Source organism: Camelina sativa, chromosome 18 (genome assembly GCF_030686135.1).
Source record: "Camelina sativa cultivar CO46 ecotype springtype chromosome 18, ASM3068613v1".
Lineage (NCBI taxonomy): Eukaryota > Viridiplantae > Streptophyta > Magnoliopsida > Brassicales > Brassicaceae > Camelina > Camelina sativa.
In genome coordinates, this window is record NC_141897.1 from 5,007,182 (window position 1) to 5,024,130 (window position 16,949).

At 32.7% G+C, this 16,949-nt stretch overlaps 1 protein-coding gene and 1 pseudogene across 1 annotated transcript; one reads left to right on the forward strand and one right to left on the reverse strand.

Moving 5' to 3' along the window:
- On the forward strand, positions 1-601 carry LOC104760609 (ethylene-responsive transcription factor ERF096 pseudogene; annotated as a pseudogene).
- Positions 602-5,739: 5,138 nt separating this feature from the next.
- LOC104760610 (uncharacterized) lies at positions 5,740-8,030 on the reverse strand. Its single transcript, XM_010483562.3, has one exon. The coding sequence runs from the start codon at positions 7,869-7,871 to the stop codon at positions 5,898-5,900; it is 1,974 nt and encodes a 657-aa protein (XP_010481864.2). The 5' UTR covers positions 7,872-8,030; the 3' UTR covers positions 5,740-5,897.
- Positions 8,031-16,949: the final 8,919 nt, after the last annotated feature.

Here is a 16,949-nt window from a genome sequence, read left to right on the forward strand (position 1 = left end):
CACGTCTACGAGAGAACCCAAACCGCAAGAACAATCTTTTTCTTTCTTTTCTTGTTTTTTTCTTTCTCGGGTTAAAATAGAACAATCTTTGTATCCTTCTAACATATGGATCAAGGAGGTCGTGGTCGCCGAGGAGCTGAGCATGGAAAGTTTCGGGGAGTTCGGAGACGGCCTTGGGGAAAATACGCGGCTGAGATACGAGATTCAAGAAAGCACGGTGAACGTATATGGCTTGGTACTTTCGATACTGCAGAGGAAGCGGCTAGAGCATATGACCAAGCCGCCTACTCAATGAGAGGCCAAGCCGCGATTCTGAACTTCCCTCATGAGTATAACATGGGAAGTGGCGGCTCTTCTTCCTCTGCCATGGCTGGATCTTCCTCTTCTTCCGCCTCGGGCGCTTCTTCTTCTTCTTCTTCTAGGCAAGTTTTTGAATTTGAGTATTTGGACGATAGTGTTTTGGAGGAGCTTCTTGAGCAGGGAGAGAATACTAACAAGGCAAAGAAGAAGTGAGTGAGATATAATTCATTATCATTTCTAATGAAAGTAACAAATTAAGATTACAAAATAGTTAGTGCAATGATCTTATTATGATCATGATTCGAGCAACAATCTATATTTTGGAATGAAATCCATCGTTTGATGGTCGTAATATTATTTATTGAGAATATATTTGAAAGTAATGAGATTATATAGTCTTTAGCAAAAAAAATGAGATTATAGTCATTATATAAGAGCATCCTCTAATATGCACCTTATATGATCTGATACGTTTCAGATCGTGATGATCAATAAGAAAATAGAATTTATTATTTAAATTTCTTACTTGTTCCGAGAGAATATGACCAATCATTTTTTATTATTTAAAATTATTAACTATTTTAAATAATTTATAAATAGTTTGAAATTAGGTAAAATAATTACTTATGAGTACGAAACATAAATTTATTTATTTAAAACAATGTTGGTTTTCAAAAAAAATATGAATTATTTGGTACTAATTATGTTTTGTTACTTTTAAAAAAAAATATGTTTTAATTTGATATAATATAGAGATTTGATATGATCATATGATACACATATTATTTTTGTTATTTTTGATATGATCATCCACCGACTGAAGTTTCATAACTTTTGAAGACGATAATACGTCGATATGAATTGATAAATGTCGAGATGATGAATTGTATTCGTTATGAAATTTTTTACATAACAACAATTACGGTGTAGATAGATTAGCTAAATAACCTCTTCCTTTCGATTGAAATTTTAAGTTCTATTTCTTTGTTAATGTTCCTTCATGTAACGCTCCATAAAGAATAATATGGATAATTTAATAGAAAACAGATGAGAAAATGAAAAAAAAAAAAACAAATGGTCAGGATAAACAAATGGTCAACAAATGGTCAGCAAAATATTATGATAAAATCAAATATCCCTACTAAATAGAATAATTTATGATACACTGCAAAACAATAATTAAAAGATTCAAAAACACATTTCAGTAGGTTTAGGAAGGATTTCATAATGTTAGGAAAACATCTATGAAATTTATGAACGTTTTCCTAAATATTCAGAAATCCCAAAAATAGTACCAAAAATTCTCCCCACTCTCTCAGAGTCATCAACACTATTACCCTACTCCATAACCGACAAACTACAAGTCAAAGACAATGAAATCAACGACAGTGACGAAATTTCTTACTCTACCAACTCATTTGTTCTCAATGTCATTATATCGAACATTTATTATGCAACACCTTTGGTGATGACATATGCGGACTTCACACAACATACATCCACAATTTGAGCATGTGATTCATCAAAGACTTAACTCAAAACTTCAGTTACAACTAGAGGTTGTGAAACCCAAGTAGTCTCCATGTTCGATTCATTTTCTCCAATTGAACAAGATACAAAACAAGAAGCATTCTTCTTTTCTCATTTTTGACCCAGTTGAGAAGATCATCATGACTAGTAGTTGTACTCACGTGAGCTACTTTACCAGAATCACCCACTCCTAAACAGCTTACGCATTTTCTCAAAAGAATCATAAGAATGCTTAAAACACTCCCACATAATCCCACCATTGTTTCCATCATCTTGTAGTATAAGTTTCCCAGAATTCATTAGCTGAACCTAAGTAGCATTTGGAACCATTGATATTGTACTGATTACTAATCCACCTCCTTTATCCATCCATAAATCTATACCATAGAATCTCATCCGATGACATCTGATAAGAAAACAACACATAATTCGGTTGGTGATGAAACAATTAGTTGTATTTATAAGTCATGATATTATAAATTCACCTAATTTTTCAATTAAAAGCCATCAAAATCACAATTTCGTTGAGAATCTCAAAATCTGAGATTGAATGGAATTGGTATAAACAAAGAAGAACAAGCTTCGCCGGAAGCTTCACCGCCAGTTCAAATGGATCGGACTATAGAACTTGAAGAACTTTGCCGGAGATCAAAAGCTTCTCAAACCACCTGTAATTGCTGCACTTTGTTGTTCCTTTGGAGACAGATACGTAGTGTTGACGAGAATTGGGAGATTATCTAAAATATTATAATTAATTTTGTTTTTGTATATTATAATTATATTAATTCAATAATGCTACTTTTCGAATATATTAGTTTGTGCGAAGAAAAACTTATATATGTGTTATTTGAGAGTATTTCTCAAAGGTATATGGGTTATAATTATAGTTTTATTTCCATAAAAGTTTTTTATTAAACTATTATTGTATTATAAAATTGTTTCAAAAATTATGATATCCCTTCGTAGCTAGTTAATGGTAGGAAAAAAGATTGCTAGCTATATGAATAATGGGAGAATGCATAGCCACACATGCCAAATATACTATTGTACACTCAACTGCACAAAATATATGTATTACATGGCCACATGCATGAACTATATGATATCAAATGCTCAACACCATATACATATAATTTTGATACACTGGTTGACTGAATCTGGCAAAGACTGGTGTTGACCAAAAATATATTTCAAATTATTATTTTTATTTTTTTTCTATTTTTATTCATACTACTAAAAAAGATAATAATAATAAATCGTTTATGGTTTTGTAATGTATTCATTCTTATAATAATTAGTTATTTTCAATTTAAAGCAAAACTAATAGTAAAATTAAAATCAATAATTATTATTTTCAAGATATAAAAATTGAAATTAAAACTGGAAATTATAATCAATTAGTAAGGGAATTGCTTATGTTTACATTAACAATTAAAAACATCAATTTATTATTTGATTTATTTAAATAAAACTTTTTTTTTGTTATTTAATAAAAGCAATATATTTGAATGTCAAAAACAAAAGCACACAATATTTATTTTTAATATATAGAAGATAGAAGATCCAAAAAATTGATTTTGCAAAACAATATATTTAACTGTAGCAAAAATAATATATATATATATATGTATTCAAAAGATGTATACAAAATTCAGTTATATAATATTAAACATGTCTTAATTTCAACAACTATAAACTATTTCATGTAGCAATTTATTATTTTTGGTTTTTAATAGTATACATAAAAAAACTTTTAAAAAAATTTTGGTCAATGCTCGAGTCAGTCGACCAGTATACTAGAATTGTATGTTTATGGTGTTAACCAAATGACGTCATATAGTTCATACATGTAATAATATAATACATATATTTCGTGTAGTTAAAGATATGATATTATATTTGATATGTGTGACCATCCTTTCTCTCATACTTCATGTAGCTAGCAATATTTTTTTTCATAATGGTATAAAAACTATGAGCGTAGTTATCAAATTAATGTGTTGTGCATGCTTAATACATATTGTGGCATTGTTACCAAACTACCGTACTCTTATAATAATAATAAAAAACTCATTTACACCAACCTACTCTTATTGTCAAAAATATGTCAATAAGGGGAACATCGAATAATGACTAAAATGATTGTAATCCTTTATTCATACAATCCAAAAAACAAAAAAAGCTATGGAGAGGAGAGCTAGTATCCTTCCATTGGTCATAGCCAGAGTGGACCTGGCTAAGAAGGCGCAAAAAGCTCAGAATCCTCTTATTCCGCAAGGAGGTCAAAAAGGTGGCGGCTATGACAAAAATAAGAGCCGCAAGAGTGCAGTTTGATGTGGAGTTGATGTATGCGGAGGTAAGATTGGGTTATGTATCTGCCTTTCCAAGGTTGTTCCCCGGAAGATTGATGAATACGCACCGACGGGAAAGCCAGCAACATCTCTGATAATAGAGTTGGGCAAAATATCTGAACCCGAAATCTAATCCGAATTCGATTTAAAATAGTTGATCCAAACCCAAACTTAAAAATATCCGATTGGATACTTTTAGTAAATGAATTGGGTATCCGAACCCAATTAGGTATATCTGAACATCCGAGTAAATACTCGAAACCATCCAAAGTTATATATTTCTAACAATAGATTTAGTTATTTATAAGTTTTGTCTGTAATTTTATAATCACTATACAAGTGTTAGGAATTAGTGAACAAAGAATGAGACAAAATTCAAAAGAAGCGTGGAGGACAAGTAGTGCCAGCTCAGGTGATGAATCAAATTCAGGACCACAAGCTGTAGAAATCCGTTTTTGTCGTCGAGCAATAAACGCAAAAGCAAAAGGGGAATTCATCTTATTTGCCCCCTGCAAAAAGACCTAGTGATGTCACTACAATAACGCTGAGGAGAGGCAATGTTGTAGAAGCGGCTAGAAGGTGAACTAGAGTTATTGAGCAAGCAACTATTTAAAGGAAGTGTATGTATCAGAGAGAGAATAAAGTTAAGTAGTGAGAACAAAAACAAAGAGTAACTTGTGTTTTGTGTTCTTCGGGAAACAGAGAGAGACAAGAGAGATTGAATCGAGTGAGCTTGTAAGGGGTTCAGTCGGTGAGAGATTTCTTTGTGTTAAAACTATGTGATTAGTGGATTCTAGGAGACAAATCCCGGCCCAGACGTAGTTTCGTCGTTAATGGAAGTGAACTGGGTAAACATTTGTTTGGTATGCTCTATTTTGTTCTATTTTCTTGGTTCTGTTGCGTTTTGAGTTGGTTGAGTGTCTTACAAACTTAGTTAAGTTCTCCAAATCCGTAGTTTAAGCTTAGTCAAACTAAAGACTTCAATTTTAGCCTCTGTTTAGCTTCTTAGCAAGAAATTAGTTTTCATTTTAATATGTTAGTTTGGATAGATTATATGATTATTTTGACCATCTATTGTGTAAACGACTGAGATACTTCCGGTACTAACATAACTCCCAGCTCCAACAACGTTAATAAGGATCGACGCACCGATATTTCTCATATTTTCAGGCGTTACATGGTGAACTTGATAAACTATTTGTTCTATCCATTGTAGAAAACGTTCATTGAATAATTTTTTTGAGTGTTACATTAGCAAATCTGTCCATTGCTACTGTTTAAAGTTTTATACAGTATTTGTTTTACAAAAGGTGTTATAATACATTTTCAATGCTACTACTGTTTATTGAAATTAAATCACTTTCTAAATATGGACATACATGTAGTAGAGTTTAATTTTTTTTATTAATTTGTCTGTAACGTGTCAAATCCCGTACATCATATTATCGTGTTTTACGTTCAACATTCAACATTCAAGATCTTTCCAAGGCTTTTGCTCTTTTCTTACTTCGTTTAGTAAAGAGCGATGCCTCACAGGATTTCGTATAGTTAAAACAAAAAGTCAAAACAAGATTCATTCATACCCTCACATAACTCCACAAATCCAAAACAAACGAAAATAACATTCTTAGTTTTTGCGGTATATATAAAACTCAAAAGAAATTGATAGAAATGATGGTGCTAGGGTTTACGCATTAAAGCTTATGTATGTGTTTCTCAGTCATAAACAGTCAGCTTCTTATACTCCTCACCTTTGATGGCTAACCACATGACATCTTCAGGATTCACGATCCCACCTTCTTCAAGAAACAGAGTTAGTAGATTCTTCGAAAACCCGCTAACCATAGCTACTCCTTTCTGGTTAGCCACCACGGGTGTAGCCGACGAGTCTCTCAAGTTCCAAAATACCATTTCCGGAACATTCTGAAAACCGTTCTCCTTATACTTCCTCTGAACCACCTCATAATCTGTCTCCCATTTCTCCTTGGACTGTTGCTTTGATATCTTCAACCGTTCCTCCACACTCAACGAGTAATTCACCTCTGAATGTCTGTCTGCCATTGCATCATCGAACTCCATGTCACTGAACACAAACAACCGCTTGACCATCTGGTCATTGGTTAGTTTATTCTCGACTGCAACCTCCAGAATCCGATCAAACACCTTCTGGAAATCCGTGTTCATTCCCCAATCCATTTGTCTAACAAACTCAGTCTTTTCCATCAGACTCGAACCCTTAATAATATGAAGCTGCGGGTTTTCGCTAAAGGTAATAACTTTCCCTTTCCAAGGCTCTTCATTAAGTTCTGAAACCAGTAGCCCAAGCGCTACACAAACCTCCATAGGTGTACCTGACATGCTTCCCGAGACATCGCAAACCGCCAGTGAACTCTTCATCTTCCCTTTCTTGGCAAGATCATCCACCATTCTCGCCCACTGAAGCTCTGCAACTTCAGAGCCAACATCACTCTCATCATTACACTCCAGCTGGTTTATTATCTCGTGAGGAAGCAACGCACCAGCAGCAATCTTCTTCTTCCCTGATTTCACATCCTCCAAAAACTTACTAAACCTCTCACCATCATGTTCCGCAAAGAGCTTCTTGTAATTCTTCATAGCCACAGAAGCAACTCGATTGTACTTCAACAAATCCCATTCCTTTGCACTCATAGACAACTCAGGCAATTCAAGCGCTTTATGCAATGGCACAAGAACCTCTTTCCTCAACCGATCCCTAATCCTATAAGCATAATGTGCTTCTTCGATTCCTTCATACTCATCTCTAGAAAACAACCTTCTAGCAATTGCCTCACATATCAAAGTAGTCTTATCATACGAAGAATCAACGGAAGGACACCATTTCGAAGCTAAACTAATCTTATTCAGGTCATTCGAACTCAAACACTTCAAATCCGATTTCAACAAACCAGCAAACAAATCAGCAATTCTATCAAAGAGTAATTTGTAATTAGCATCAGAGTTATACCTCTCTAAAGCTTTCTTCGCCTTTTCGAACTCTCTCTGTTTCCGTAAAGCCCTAGCCTTTATCTTATCAACAGGACCACTAATCTCCTCCGCGTTCTCCAGTATCCGATCTTCCATTTCACCGGAAAGCTCAGACCTTTTCTCACTCTTCCCTTTGAACTTCCTCTGAATCTTCTTCCTCCAAACCCGACTCTTCCCTCTCTCAATCTGCTGACCTTCTAAGATCCGAAACAGAATCTCAGGCAAGTCTTTGAAATACCCAAAATCAACAAGAGCAGGGAGATTCAAAGCTAGGGTCTTTGGGTGATTCTTGTAAAGCCAAAACGCAGCTGTGTAAAACCCTTCTCTATCTGATTTCCCAGTTCCTCTAACTCCTCTGAGATTGCAGACGAGCTTCAACGTAGTCAAAGGATCATGAGACCAAGAAATCGCAAGCCTTTGGATCAGATCATCGGGACGCGTGTCGGGGACGATGTGGAAGAAGAAATCTAGAAATGGGTTCCCGGAGGAGAGAAACGTCGGCGAGAAGTTCTCGGTTAGACCCATTGGTGGAGGTTCTTGGAGGGTTAGTGTGGCGGTTTGGGAGATCAAAGTTTGATCATCGGAAACAGAGGTTTCTGGTGAAATGGTGGTGAGTGGTTTGACGAGCGGGGTGTTTCCGGCGACGGAAGGTGGACCCAAAAGGGTCGGAGTCCAAGAAGCCATTGAATCTGTTGTAACTTGTGATGATCTCGGACTTTTTTTTCAAGTCCTTATCGAATTGTTTTTGACTTTTTTTGACTTATAATAAGGATTTGTCTTCAAAGCATGGAAGAAACGTGGCCTCTTCTAATTAATGTGCCCATGTGATTTCTCCAGTTCTGTGTGATCATGGAGTGTTATTTAATAATTGATATTTAATAGTAATGGATTTAAAGTTCTCTGTATAATTAAAAGAATAGTATGTTTTTTCTTTTGTTAGAGGATATTCAATTTATATAAATAATAGAGTTCAATGGACTATTTATGAATTTAGGCCAATTACAATCCTTTTAGTGTCTAAACCGAATACAACAAACCAAACAAAATCACAAAAACAAAACCGATTCGGTTTCTTTAACCGGTTCAGAAAACCCTAATCTGTAAAGGAAAAACTCATTCGCAGCCGCCGTTCAAGAATTGCGGATACACACCGGAACAGGACCTCCAATGTGCCTGAACGCAGTGAATCGAACGGAGATGGTGATTCAGGATCCGTTGCCATCCCGCCACCGTAGAGCCGTGGTTGAGAAGGAAGAAGATAACTGAGCTTACCTTTGTCGAGGAGATCCAAGCTTAGTCGTGAGAGAGGAATAGCGGTAGGGAGTAGATCTGCAAACCTTCAACAGTGGCTTAGCTCCGCCTTGCCGCAGACGACCTCCCCCATCGAACAACGGCGCAACGAAACCTCCAGAATCTTCAGTCTTCAGATCTAACCACCATCTTCACTCGTTCCTCGCCGTGAATCTCCTTCTTCTGTTCTGCGTCGCTACACCGGCAATGGAGCTTTCACCGTCAGTGTCTCGCAGAGACTTCTCCCCTCCACTTCTCCCTTGACTTTGATCTGATATCTTTGCGTAGCTGATGCAGCGGTTTACGGATGAAGCACCATGAGCCACAGGGTGCTCTTCGTCGCCAGAATCAACGGAAAACCCCTCCAACGGAGCACGAGGTTGTAATCAGAAGAGAGAGTTTTTTTTGAGAGAGAAATCGCCGCGAGTGTGATCCACGCGCGCGACTTCTCTCTTTGTTGTAACTTTTTTCTCGGAATAAAAAGAAGAGTATGTTTTGTAAAAATGTCCTAAATGTTGTTTATAATTACAGAGATTACCATTCAATTATGTCAAAAGGTAAAGGGGAAATATGGAGATAAACAAAATCAAAACCTGTATTTAACTAGGGCATTGAATGGTTATGGTTTTTCAACTAGTTTTTGGCTTGAGTTTTTCCAAAAATCCATTTTTTAACCATTCAAGATTTTGAAAAAAAGTTGATTCCCTAAAAAATAGAGAATCCTGATTCTAAGAGTTTTTACTAATTTCTTCACAAAATTCAAAATCTTATTTTGATGGGTTTTTGAGAATTTCCTCTACGAAAACTTTTTTTTTCAATTTTCCTTTATTTTTTTTATTTTACAAAATCTAAAAACCAAAAACAAAAAGCTATAATCTATAATCTAAAACCCTCTTAAAATCTTCTAAACATTCATGGCCTAGATTTGAATTTGTGGTACACAGCATGATAATTTTAATTAATTAAGTAGTATTTGGATTGTTCATTATTATTATAAATAATAAAATACATATAATAAGTAATTTATTACATATTATTTGATTAAGACACAATTTTACTAATGATTTAATTGTTTTACAGAATTTTGTTAAATTACTTTGATTTAATATGTCTAATATTTTTGAGAATTTGTTAGAAATACTCCTTTAGGGATATCATTTTTAAAAAATACTTTCTTTTTGGAGCATTTTCATTTTTCCCTCTTTTATATAATTATAATATGTTTAATTAATTTTGAAAATTTTGTTTTAGGTTTGGATTCTCTATTTTACACTGATGATATAGTTATGAGGGGTTAGGGTATAGTATTTGGAGTTTAGAGTTTAGAATTTAGTTGTTTTATACATAGAAAATGACTATCTTAAAAAATTTGACAACATGAAATGGTATTTTAAAAAAGTGACGTAGAAAAAAGGTATTTTTGAAAATCCCCCAATATTTTAGTATTGACCAAATAGTTAAATGAGGATTTAACTCAAATTTGAACATTGAGTTAATAATATTTTAAATTTATACTAATGTTAATTCAAACCCGCCAAGTCTATAACCCATCCCGTCATATAATTCACATTATATAGTAATTGAAACTATTTATAAGTATGATTGTCAAATTTTAATTGATAAAGGAAAATATAAATGAAATGGAGATATTATAAGGATAATACCCGATTCAAGATATCAATATAAGAATATGATGTTATATGTAAAGATTGTATAATTATAAACAAAACTTGAATTCACACCAAAAAAAAAACAAAAGTTGAATTAGGAAAGTAGAAATTAAGTTAGAAGAGATATTTTAGGAATCAGATTGGTTTAGCAATTTTATAGACATATTAATTGAGTACTCGATTTTGAATTGCCATATTTTAGTTATTAGTTGTGCAATTTTTTATTGATCAACTTTGTAAATAAATGTGTAAATAAGTATAACTTAAGGATAGAACACAAACTATACTTCCAAAAATGTTAATATATATACTCCATACATTTCAAAATACAAGATGTTTTAATTAAAAGAAGTGTTTACTTTTAAAAAGTTCAACAAATAAGAAATAACTAGGTAACAACACGCACTATATGCGAAATAAATATATGAAGATAAAATTAGTGTTATGAGTAAAGTTATTTTTGAGGATTTAAAATTGGGCAATTGTCATAAATACCACTAAAATAAGTTTTTATTCCAAAAAATACCACAATTTAGATTTTTTTTCCCAAAAATACCACTAAAATGTACTTTTTCCAAAAATACTATATAATTGAACTAAAGTTCTAATAATAAAAATTAATTCCTAAATTCTAAATACTAAACCCTACCCCTAAAAACTATACCCTAAAACTAAATGTGTCAACTCAAACCTAAAAAAAAATTCTACATCCTTAAAAATCTATCTTTTGTGTTTGTGGTAATTTTGGAAAAAAATTGTTTGTGGTATTTCTGGATAAAAAACTAACATGTGGTTTTTTTGAAAAAAAAAACTTTTTTAGTGGTATTTAAATGAATTTCTCTTTAAAATTTGTTTGTGTAAAAACCAAATATATAACCTGTGAGAATATGTTTAGATCAAACTACTATGTATCAACTAAATATATAATCTGCTCTTTCTTCAATCTATGCAAGATTTTTTATTTTGTTTAATTTTTTTTTGTGTAAGAATATATTCACCCTTGAGTATTAAATAAGTCAATTGCCTATAATAATGATTATTGTGATAATTTTATTTTGAAAATTTTAAGTATGTGAATAGTAATCAGTTTTTTTTAATAGGTGAAAAAATTCGGGTTTTGAAAATGTTATAGATCTAATAATGTTGAATAGATCTTAATTGATTTATTTAATTAATTGAAAAGGAATATTCCTTATCATTCAATAGCAATTATGTGTAAATATCCATAAGAATAAGAGTAATAAATTCATTGGTGTCTCGAGCTCTCTAGCGACGACACATCAGCATTTTCTTGAGAATGCTTCTCTATTAATATATAGGAGATAATACATAATATTATAAAATATTCAATTAATCTAAAAGTTGCATATAAACTTGAAAATATTCTATATTATAAAACAAAAAATCTCCTCTAAAACATCCTATATTATGAAACAGAGTGAGTAATTAATACTTAATTATATTGAACTTAAATTTATTATTATTGTTTTTAAAACATTTTTGTGGATTTCAAATTCTTTACTGTATATTTTAGATTTTGATTTAGTTATTTAATAAATAGATAGACATTTATTTTAATTTTTAAGTTTTAAAAAATTGTTTTAGGTTTGAATTAATAACCTATTTATGAAATTTTAGATGATTTTATTTCAAATGAAAAAAATAGAAAATTGGAAATAGAAAGTGTTTTTCAAACAGATTTGTCTATATATGCTTTCTATGCTAAAATAAAATTTATTCTTTAACTGTACTCTTATGTTTTTATATTCTATTTAGAAATTGATGCAGCTAGATATTTGGAATATTTTCAAATTGAAATGACCTGACCAGTTTTTTTTTAATAAATAATAAATAATAAATAATAAGAATAATAATAAATAATAATAAACTACAGCTAGTGGTCCCATACACACTAGCCACCTAACCACAATCACAACCAATAGCGGAATAACAAAAATCAATATCCAATAAATATCCAATATTAATGAATAACCAATATCCAGACATAACCATTCTAATATCAAACAACAAGGGACAAGGAACCGGCAACCTAGCAAGTTCTAAAGACCCAACTCTAGCAACCTAACAATGTCAGACAACAACCAATCGAGTCTCTAGAACATCCTCCTCTTCATTGCCTTGATTCCACGATCACACTTTGCCTTTACCTGCACCACAAACACAAATTGAGATGCATGAGTATTTGATAAACATTCAGTGAGGCAATCCTCCCATCTACTGGGCTATACACACAAGCAACAGCGATTCCAATGTTCCAAACAAACAACAAACAAAACATACAAACCAGGAAACGAACATCGTCTCGCTGGAAGGGAGGTGTCGACCGACACCAGCCTAGTGTCGACCGACACTGGCATTGGTGTCGACCGACACTACCCCACAGTGTCGATCGATGCCCATTCTTGCTGGTGTCGAACGACACTAAGTGGTGTCGATCGACACCCACCTGCAACTACGACCCGCACGAAGCCGAGAGTCGGATCTCGCTTCCCAATCTCCTCCAAATCATCCAATACTCAAAACCCATGCCGGAAACATTATTAGGAACCTGTATAATCCAATCCCCAGCAAGAAAACACACAAAACAACAACAAACAAGCAAGAACAAGGAAATCAAAGGCTTATATTAGCCATGGTCATGCACTCACCTCTTTGCAGGAAGTTTCTGACTAACAATGAACGAATCCACACTCTCAGCAAGCTTCCCACACGTTCCTAGCCTTGAATCCTCACTCCCACAACAAGATCTCACCCACAAAGCCTTTAAATCTCACAATCTCCCTCTAGAACCTCAAGAAAAATGTTCTCTCTTTTCTTTTCTCTCAAAGCGGCATGAGACAACAAAAACACAACCCTAGGTCGTTTTCTCCTTTTTAAACCTTGGTCCAATAGTTTCCTTAAACCAAACCGGTCCAAATCAATAATTAAAACAATCTGGTCGAACCAGAAATAAGTGGTGTCGACCGACACCAACATGGGTGTCGATCGACACCAACCCCAAAACGCAGAGTTTTAGTTCGCGGGCGTTACACAAATATCATTACTATTATGTTTTATTTAATTAATTAATAATATTGTAGAGTATAAGGTTTTAGGGTTTTAAGCTTTTATTATATATAGTCTTCTTAGGCATTCTGTATTATTGTGAGGATTTCAAAATCTTCTGTTTTAGATTTGAATTAATAATCTCTTTATGAAATTTGAGATGATTTTATTTCAAATGACAAAATAGAAAATGCTTTTTTAACAGATTTGTCTATATATGCTTTCTATGCTAAAATATAACTTATTCTTTAATTGTACTATTATGTTTTTCTTATATTCTATTAGAAATTGATGAAGCTAAATATTTGGAATATTTTCAAATATCATTATTATTTTGTTTTATTTAATTAATTAATAATATTGTAGAGTGTAAGGTTTTACGGTTTTAAGCTTTTATTTATACTAGTGGATTATACCGGGCTACGTCCGGGATGGCGAGTATATTAGATTTATTCACTATTTTGATATGAAGAAGGTATATACTATCACAAAATTGTTTGTATTTTTGTAGATCCAAAAGCACACACACAATCATGAAATTTTAAAATTGACAAATGATAAACTGATGTTTTTAACTTAATATTTGACTTCAGAAAAGAAGATCTTTTTAACTTAATATCCTTGTTTGTTTTAGTTTTAGAAACAATTTTTTCACGTGACTATATATTTAACATAAATATATATTATAATTTTTCACGGCATTTTTTTTAGTTATCATTTAGCTAATGTATCACCATATATTTTTCATATTCTGAATATAATTTTTTGCATGTTATATATACTCATCAAAATATATTAGTTTGTAAAATATTTTCTTTATTTCTCGAAAGAAAACACCTTGTTTTATTGCTTCTTTCCGGAAAATCGGAAGTTATGTGGTAGAAATGGTAAAAACGAAAAATACAATGAAATGAAGTCATAATCCGGCTTTTGATGTATATGAAGTCCTGATATATATACCTCCGATTTAATATTACTGCTGAAGTATATAATTCCATAATGTAAAATTTGAATGTTTAGGACTTGGGATGTTTTGGTAACAATGAGTGATAACATTTTAATAAACATTTTTATTTATTAACAAATTGTTAGATATCAAATTTTTTTTAGAATGTTCTGTACCTTTCTTACTTCATTCATTAGTGAGTCATTCAAAATTAAAGACGAAGGCAAAAGTACTGTAAAACATCCTCATCACTTAGCTTATTTGTTTGTTTACCATCTTAGTTATGTCTCTACTACCATTCTATGTGAACCAAAACACTGGCAGTGCTTATTGACCAAATACACTGCTCTCTTTTGTATCTCTTACTTCATTTATTTATCAATCTTTCTCCTGAGATACTTCATATATACCAATCTTTGTTATCCGACATCCCATAGTTTCCCGTGAACGACATTTATGGAACTAAACCAAAAGTAAGAAACGATCAGTAACTCTCTTTGTATGGCCATATATTTTCTTTACTCATCTACTTGTATATTATTGATCGGCTAACACATGAATCAAACAAAATGACAGATCATTCAAAAAGGTTATGAAGCTTAGTTGACATGATAATTTTTTACTAAAGTTTAAACTGTGAGAGTTACCTGAAATGTCAAGCAATGCAGTCTTTCGTGGCCAAATAAAGTATTTTGGGGGAGATGTACAGATGCAGAGAGCAAGGAGTAAACCCCCGAGTGGGTAGCAGCCTTTAGTAGCTTAGTTGTGACTGGCGCCGAGGATCTGAGCCTGCCGTACGTACATGACAGTCTCTTTCTAAAGTGATTTTTTTATTGTCTTGGTAAAACACTAAAACATATTTACTGGAAGAATGTTACCTATTGACATTACACAAAACTTTGATAAAGTATTCACTTCTTCCTGGGCGTTTGTGTATGAACCTAAAAACCTGTTCAATTAAACTTGCAAAGTTGTAAGCTTGTGATTCCAAATTAAATTACAAACTAATAACGAACTTAAACACCATATGGTCTCTTGAAGTGTAAGACTAAAGAAGAGAATACATGTACCTAAGTGAAAAGAATAAGGGAGCTGGATCATCTCCTGAAAATTCCAGGACTCATGGCTGCACGAATTTGGATTTATGAGAGACCAAAACATTAAGGAGTAGTTTTTCCCGCCTTTGCTACTGTATGTGGTTAGAAGTGGCGGTTAGAAATATATTAGGCACTTGTTCGTGAGTACGTAAACTGACCAATTCCATGGCGCGTGTTGAAGCTTCCACATAAATTTGATGCTGAAAACATTGGCTTTGCAGTGAGTTACTATATGGCTTGAAAAATATACAAAAAATCATATTAACCTAAGTGATACTTGAAATGATACAGTATATGCAAATGCTAAAGAGAACAATTGGAGCGCTGCTAAGTTGATTAACCATGTCTCTATCTTCTTCTTTCTTTTGTATTAACCACAGGTTTGAATAATTAAAGAACGTTGTTAAGAAGTTAAAGGGCCTGAGTATAATTGAAAGCAAGAGTCAGATTTATAATGGTTTGGATGCTTATTTTATCCCAGTTTGGACTGACTCTACCTTTGTGATCTTGGAGGACATTTGTACCCATCGCCGTTGGGGCCTTTCGTGGAAAAGGGGAAAATCAAGGATGAAGATAGACTAAATACTCGTTTCTAAACATACGACCAGTTATCTCATTCATGTTTCTCGGTATGCATCTATATGAACAAAACCACATGAATTCGATATGTGGATCAGAACCCAAGTTTGAAAATTCACTATCTCTACATAAGCGAAACCACTTGATATCAATATATTGATCAGACGCTAATTTTGAAACCCATCTATAATAAAAAGAGAAAAGAAGGGTGAAATCTTACCTAGAGTCGTCGGTTTTTTTGTGAAGTAGGCATCATGGATTTTGGAATTGTATACTTATTAAAGCCGAACTTCTCATGGATTTGTGAAACAATAAGATGAGAACAGCTTGAAATCATAGGTGATGGAACTGAATTGTAAGTGAATTTATAAATTATGTGATGAAGCTTTAAAACGGAGAGATCATGGCATTGTGGGAGTAGATGGGTATTTAAGGTTGAAACTTAAGTTTGTCGATTCATATTTTTTTTTAAGATTTGAAACTTTGTCGATTCGGTAAATTTTGTTTTTGAAGATTTGTAATAATAATATTATTATTATTTTTCTTAAAAAAATTGTAGTAATGACAAATATTTTCCTATTAAATTTTAGTTTAGCTGATGTGGCTTATCCTAAGAGTTTTTAATTTTGATAAGGTGGACACTCTAAAAGAGCTCAAATTGTCCCTTTTATTAGTAGTAATATAGTCTTCTTAGGCATTCTGTATCATTTGGTTGTTTTTGATAAATAAAATTATCAACATAAATTTTTCGGTATAATTAGTAAACATATTCTCATTTCCTTTTGTCTTACTCAAATACGTGGAGTAATTTATATTGTGATAATCAATTAGCGTTACATATTGCGAGAAATCAGATGTATCAAAAAACGGATAAACAATAAATCCCAAGAATGTATGTCATTTCACTCATAATGCCATTACAGATTGTGTAATCTCAACCCCTTATACTCATACTTCTCATCAACCTACTTTCTTGAGAATGGTCAAATTTTAAATTATTTGGTGAGCCAGTATTGGTTTTAAGCAGCAAGACTAATAATGGTTCTAATAGCACCCCGAACTTGGTAGATTTCAGAAAATCGGGATTTCTTCAAGTTTCAATTGATTTTGTATG

Excerpts from the sequence above, each read along its gene's own strand:
- LOC104760610 (XM_010483562.3), bottom strand. The coding sequence starts at position 7,871 with ATGGCTTCTTGGACTCCGACCCTTTTGGGTCCACCTTCCGTCGCCGGA.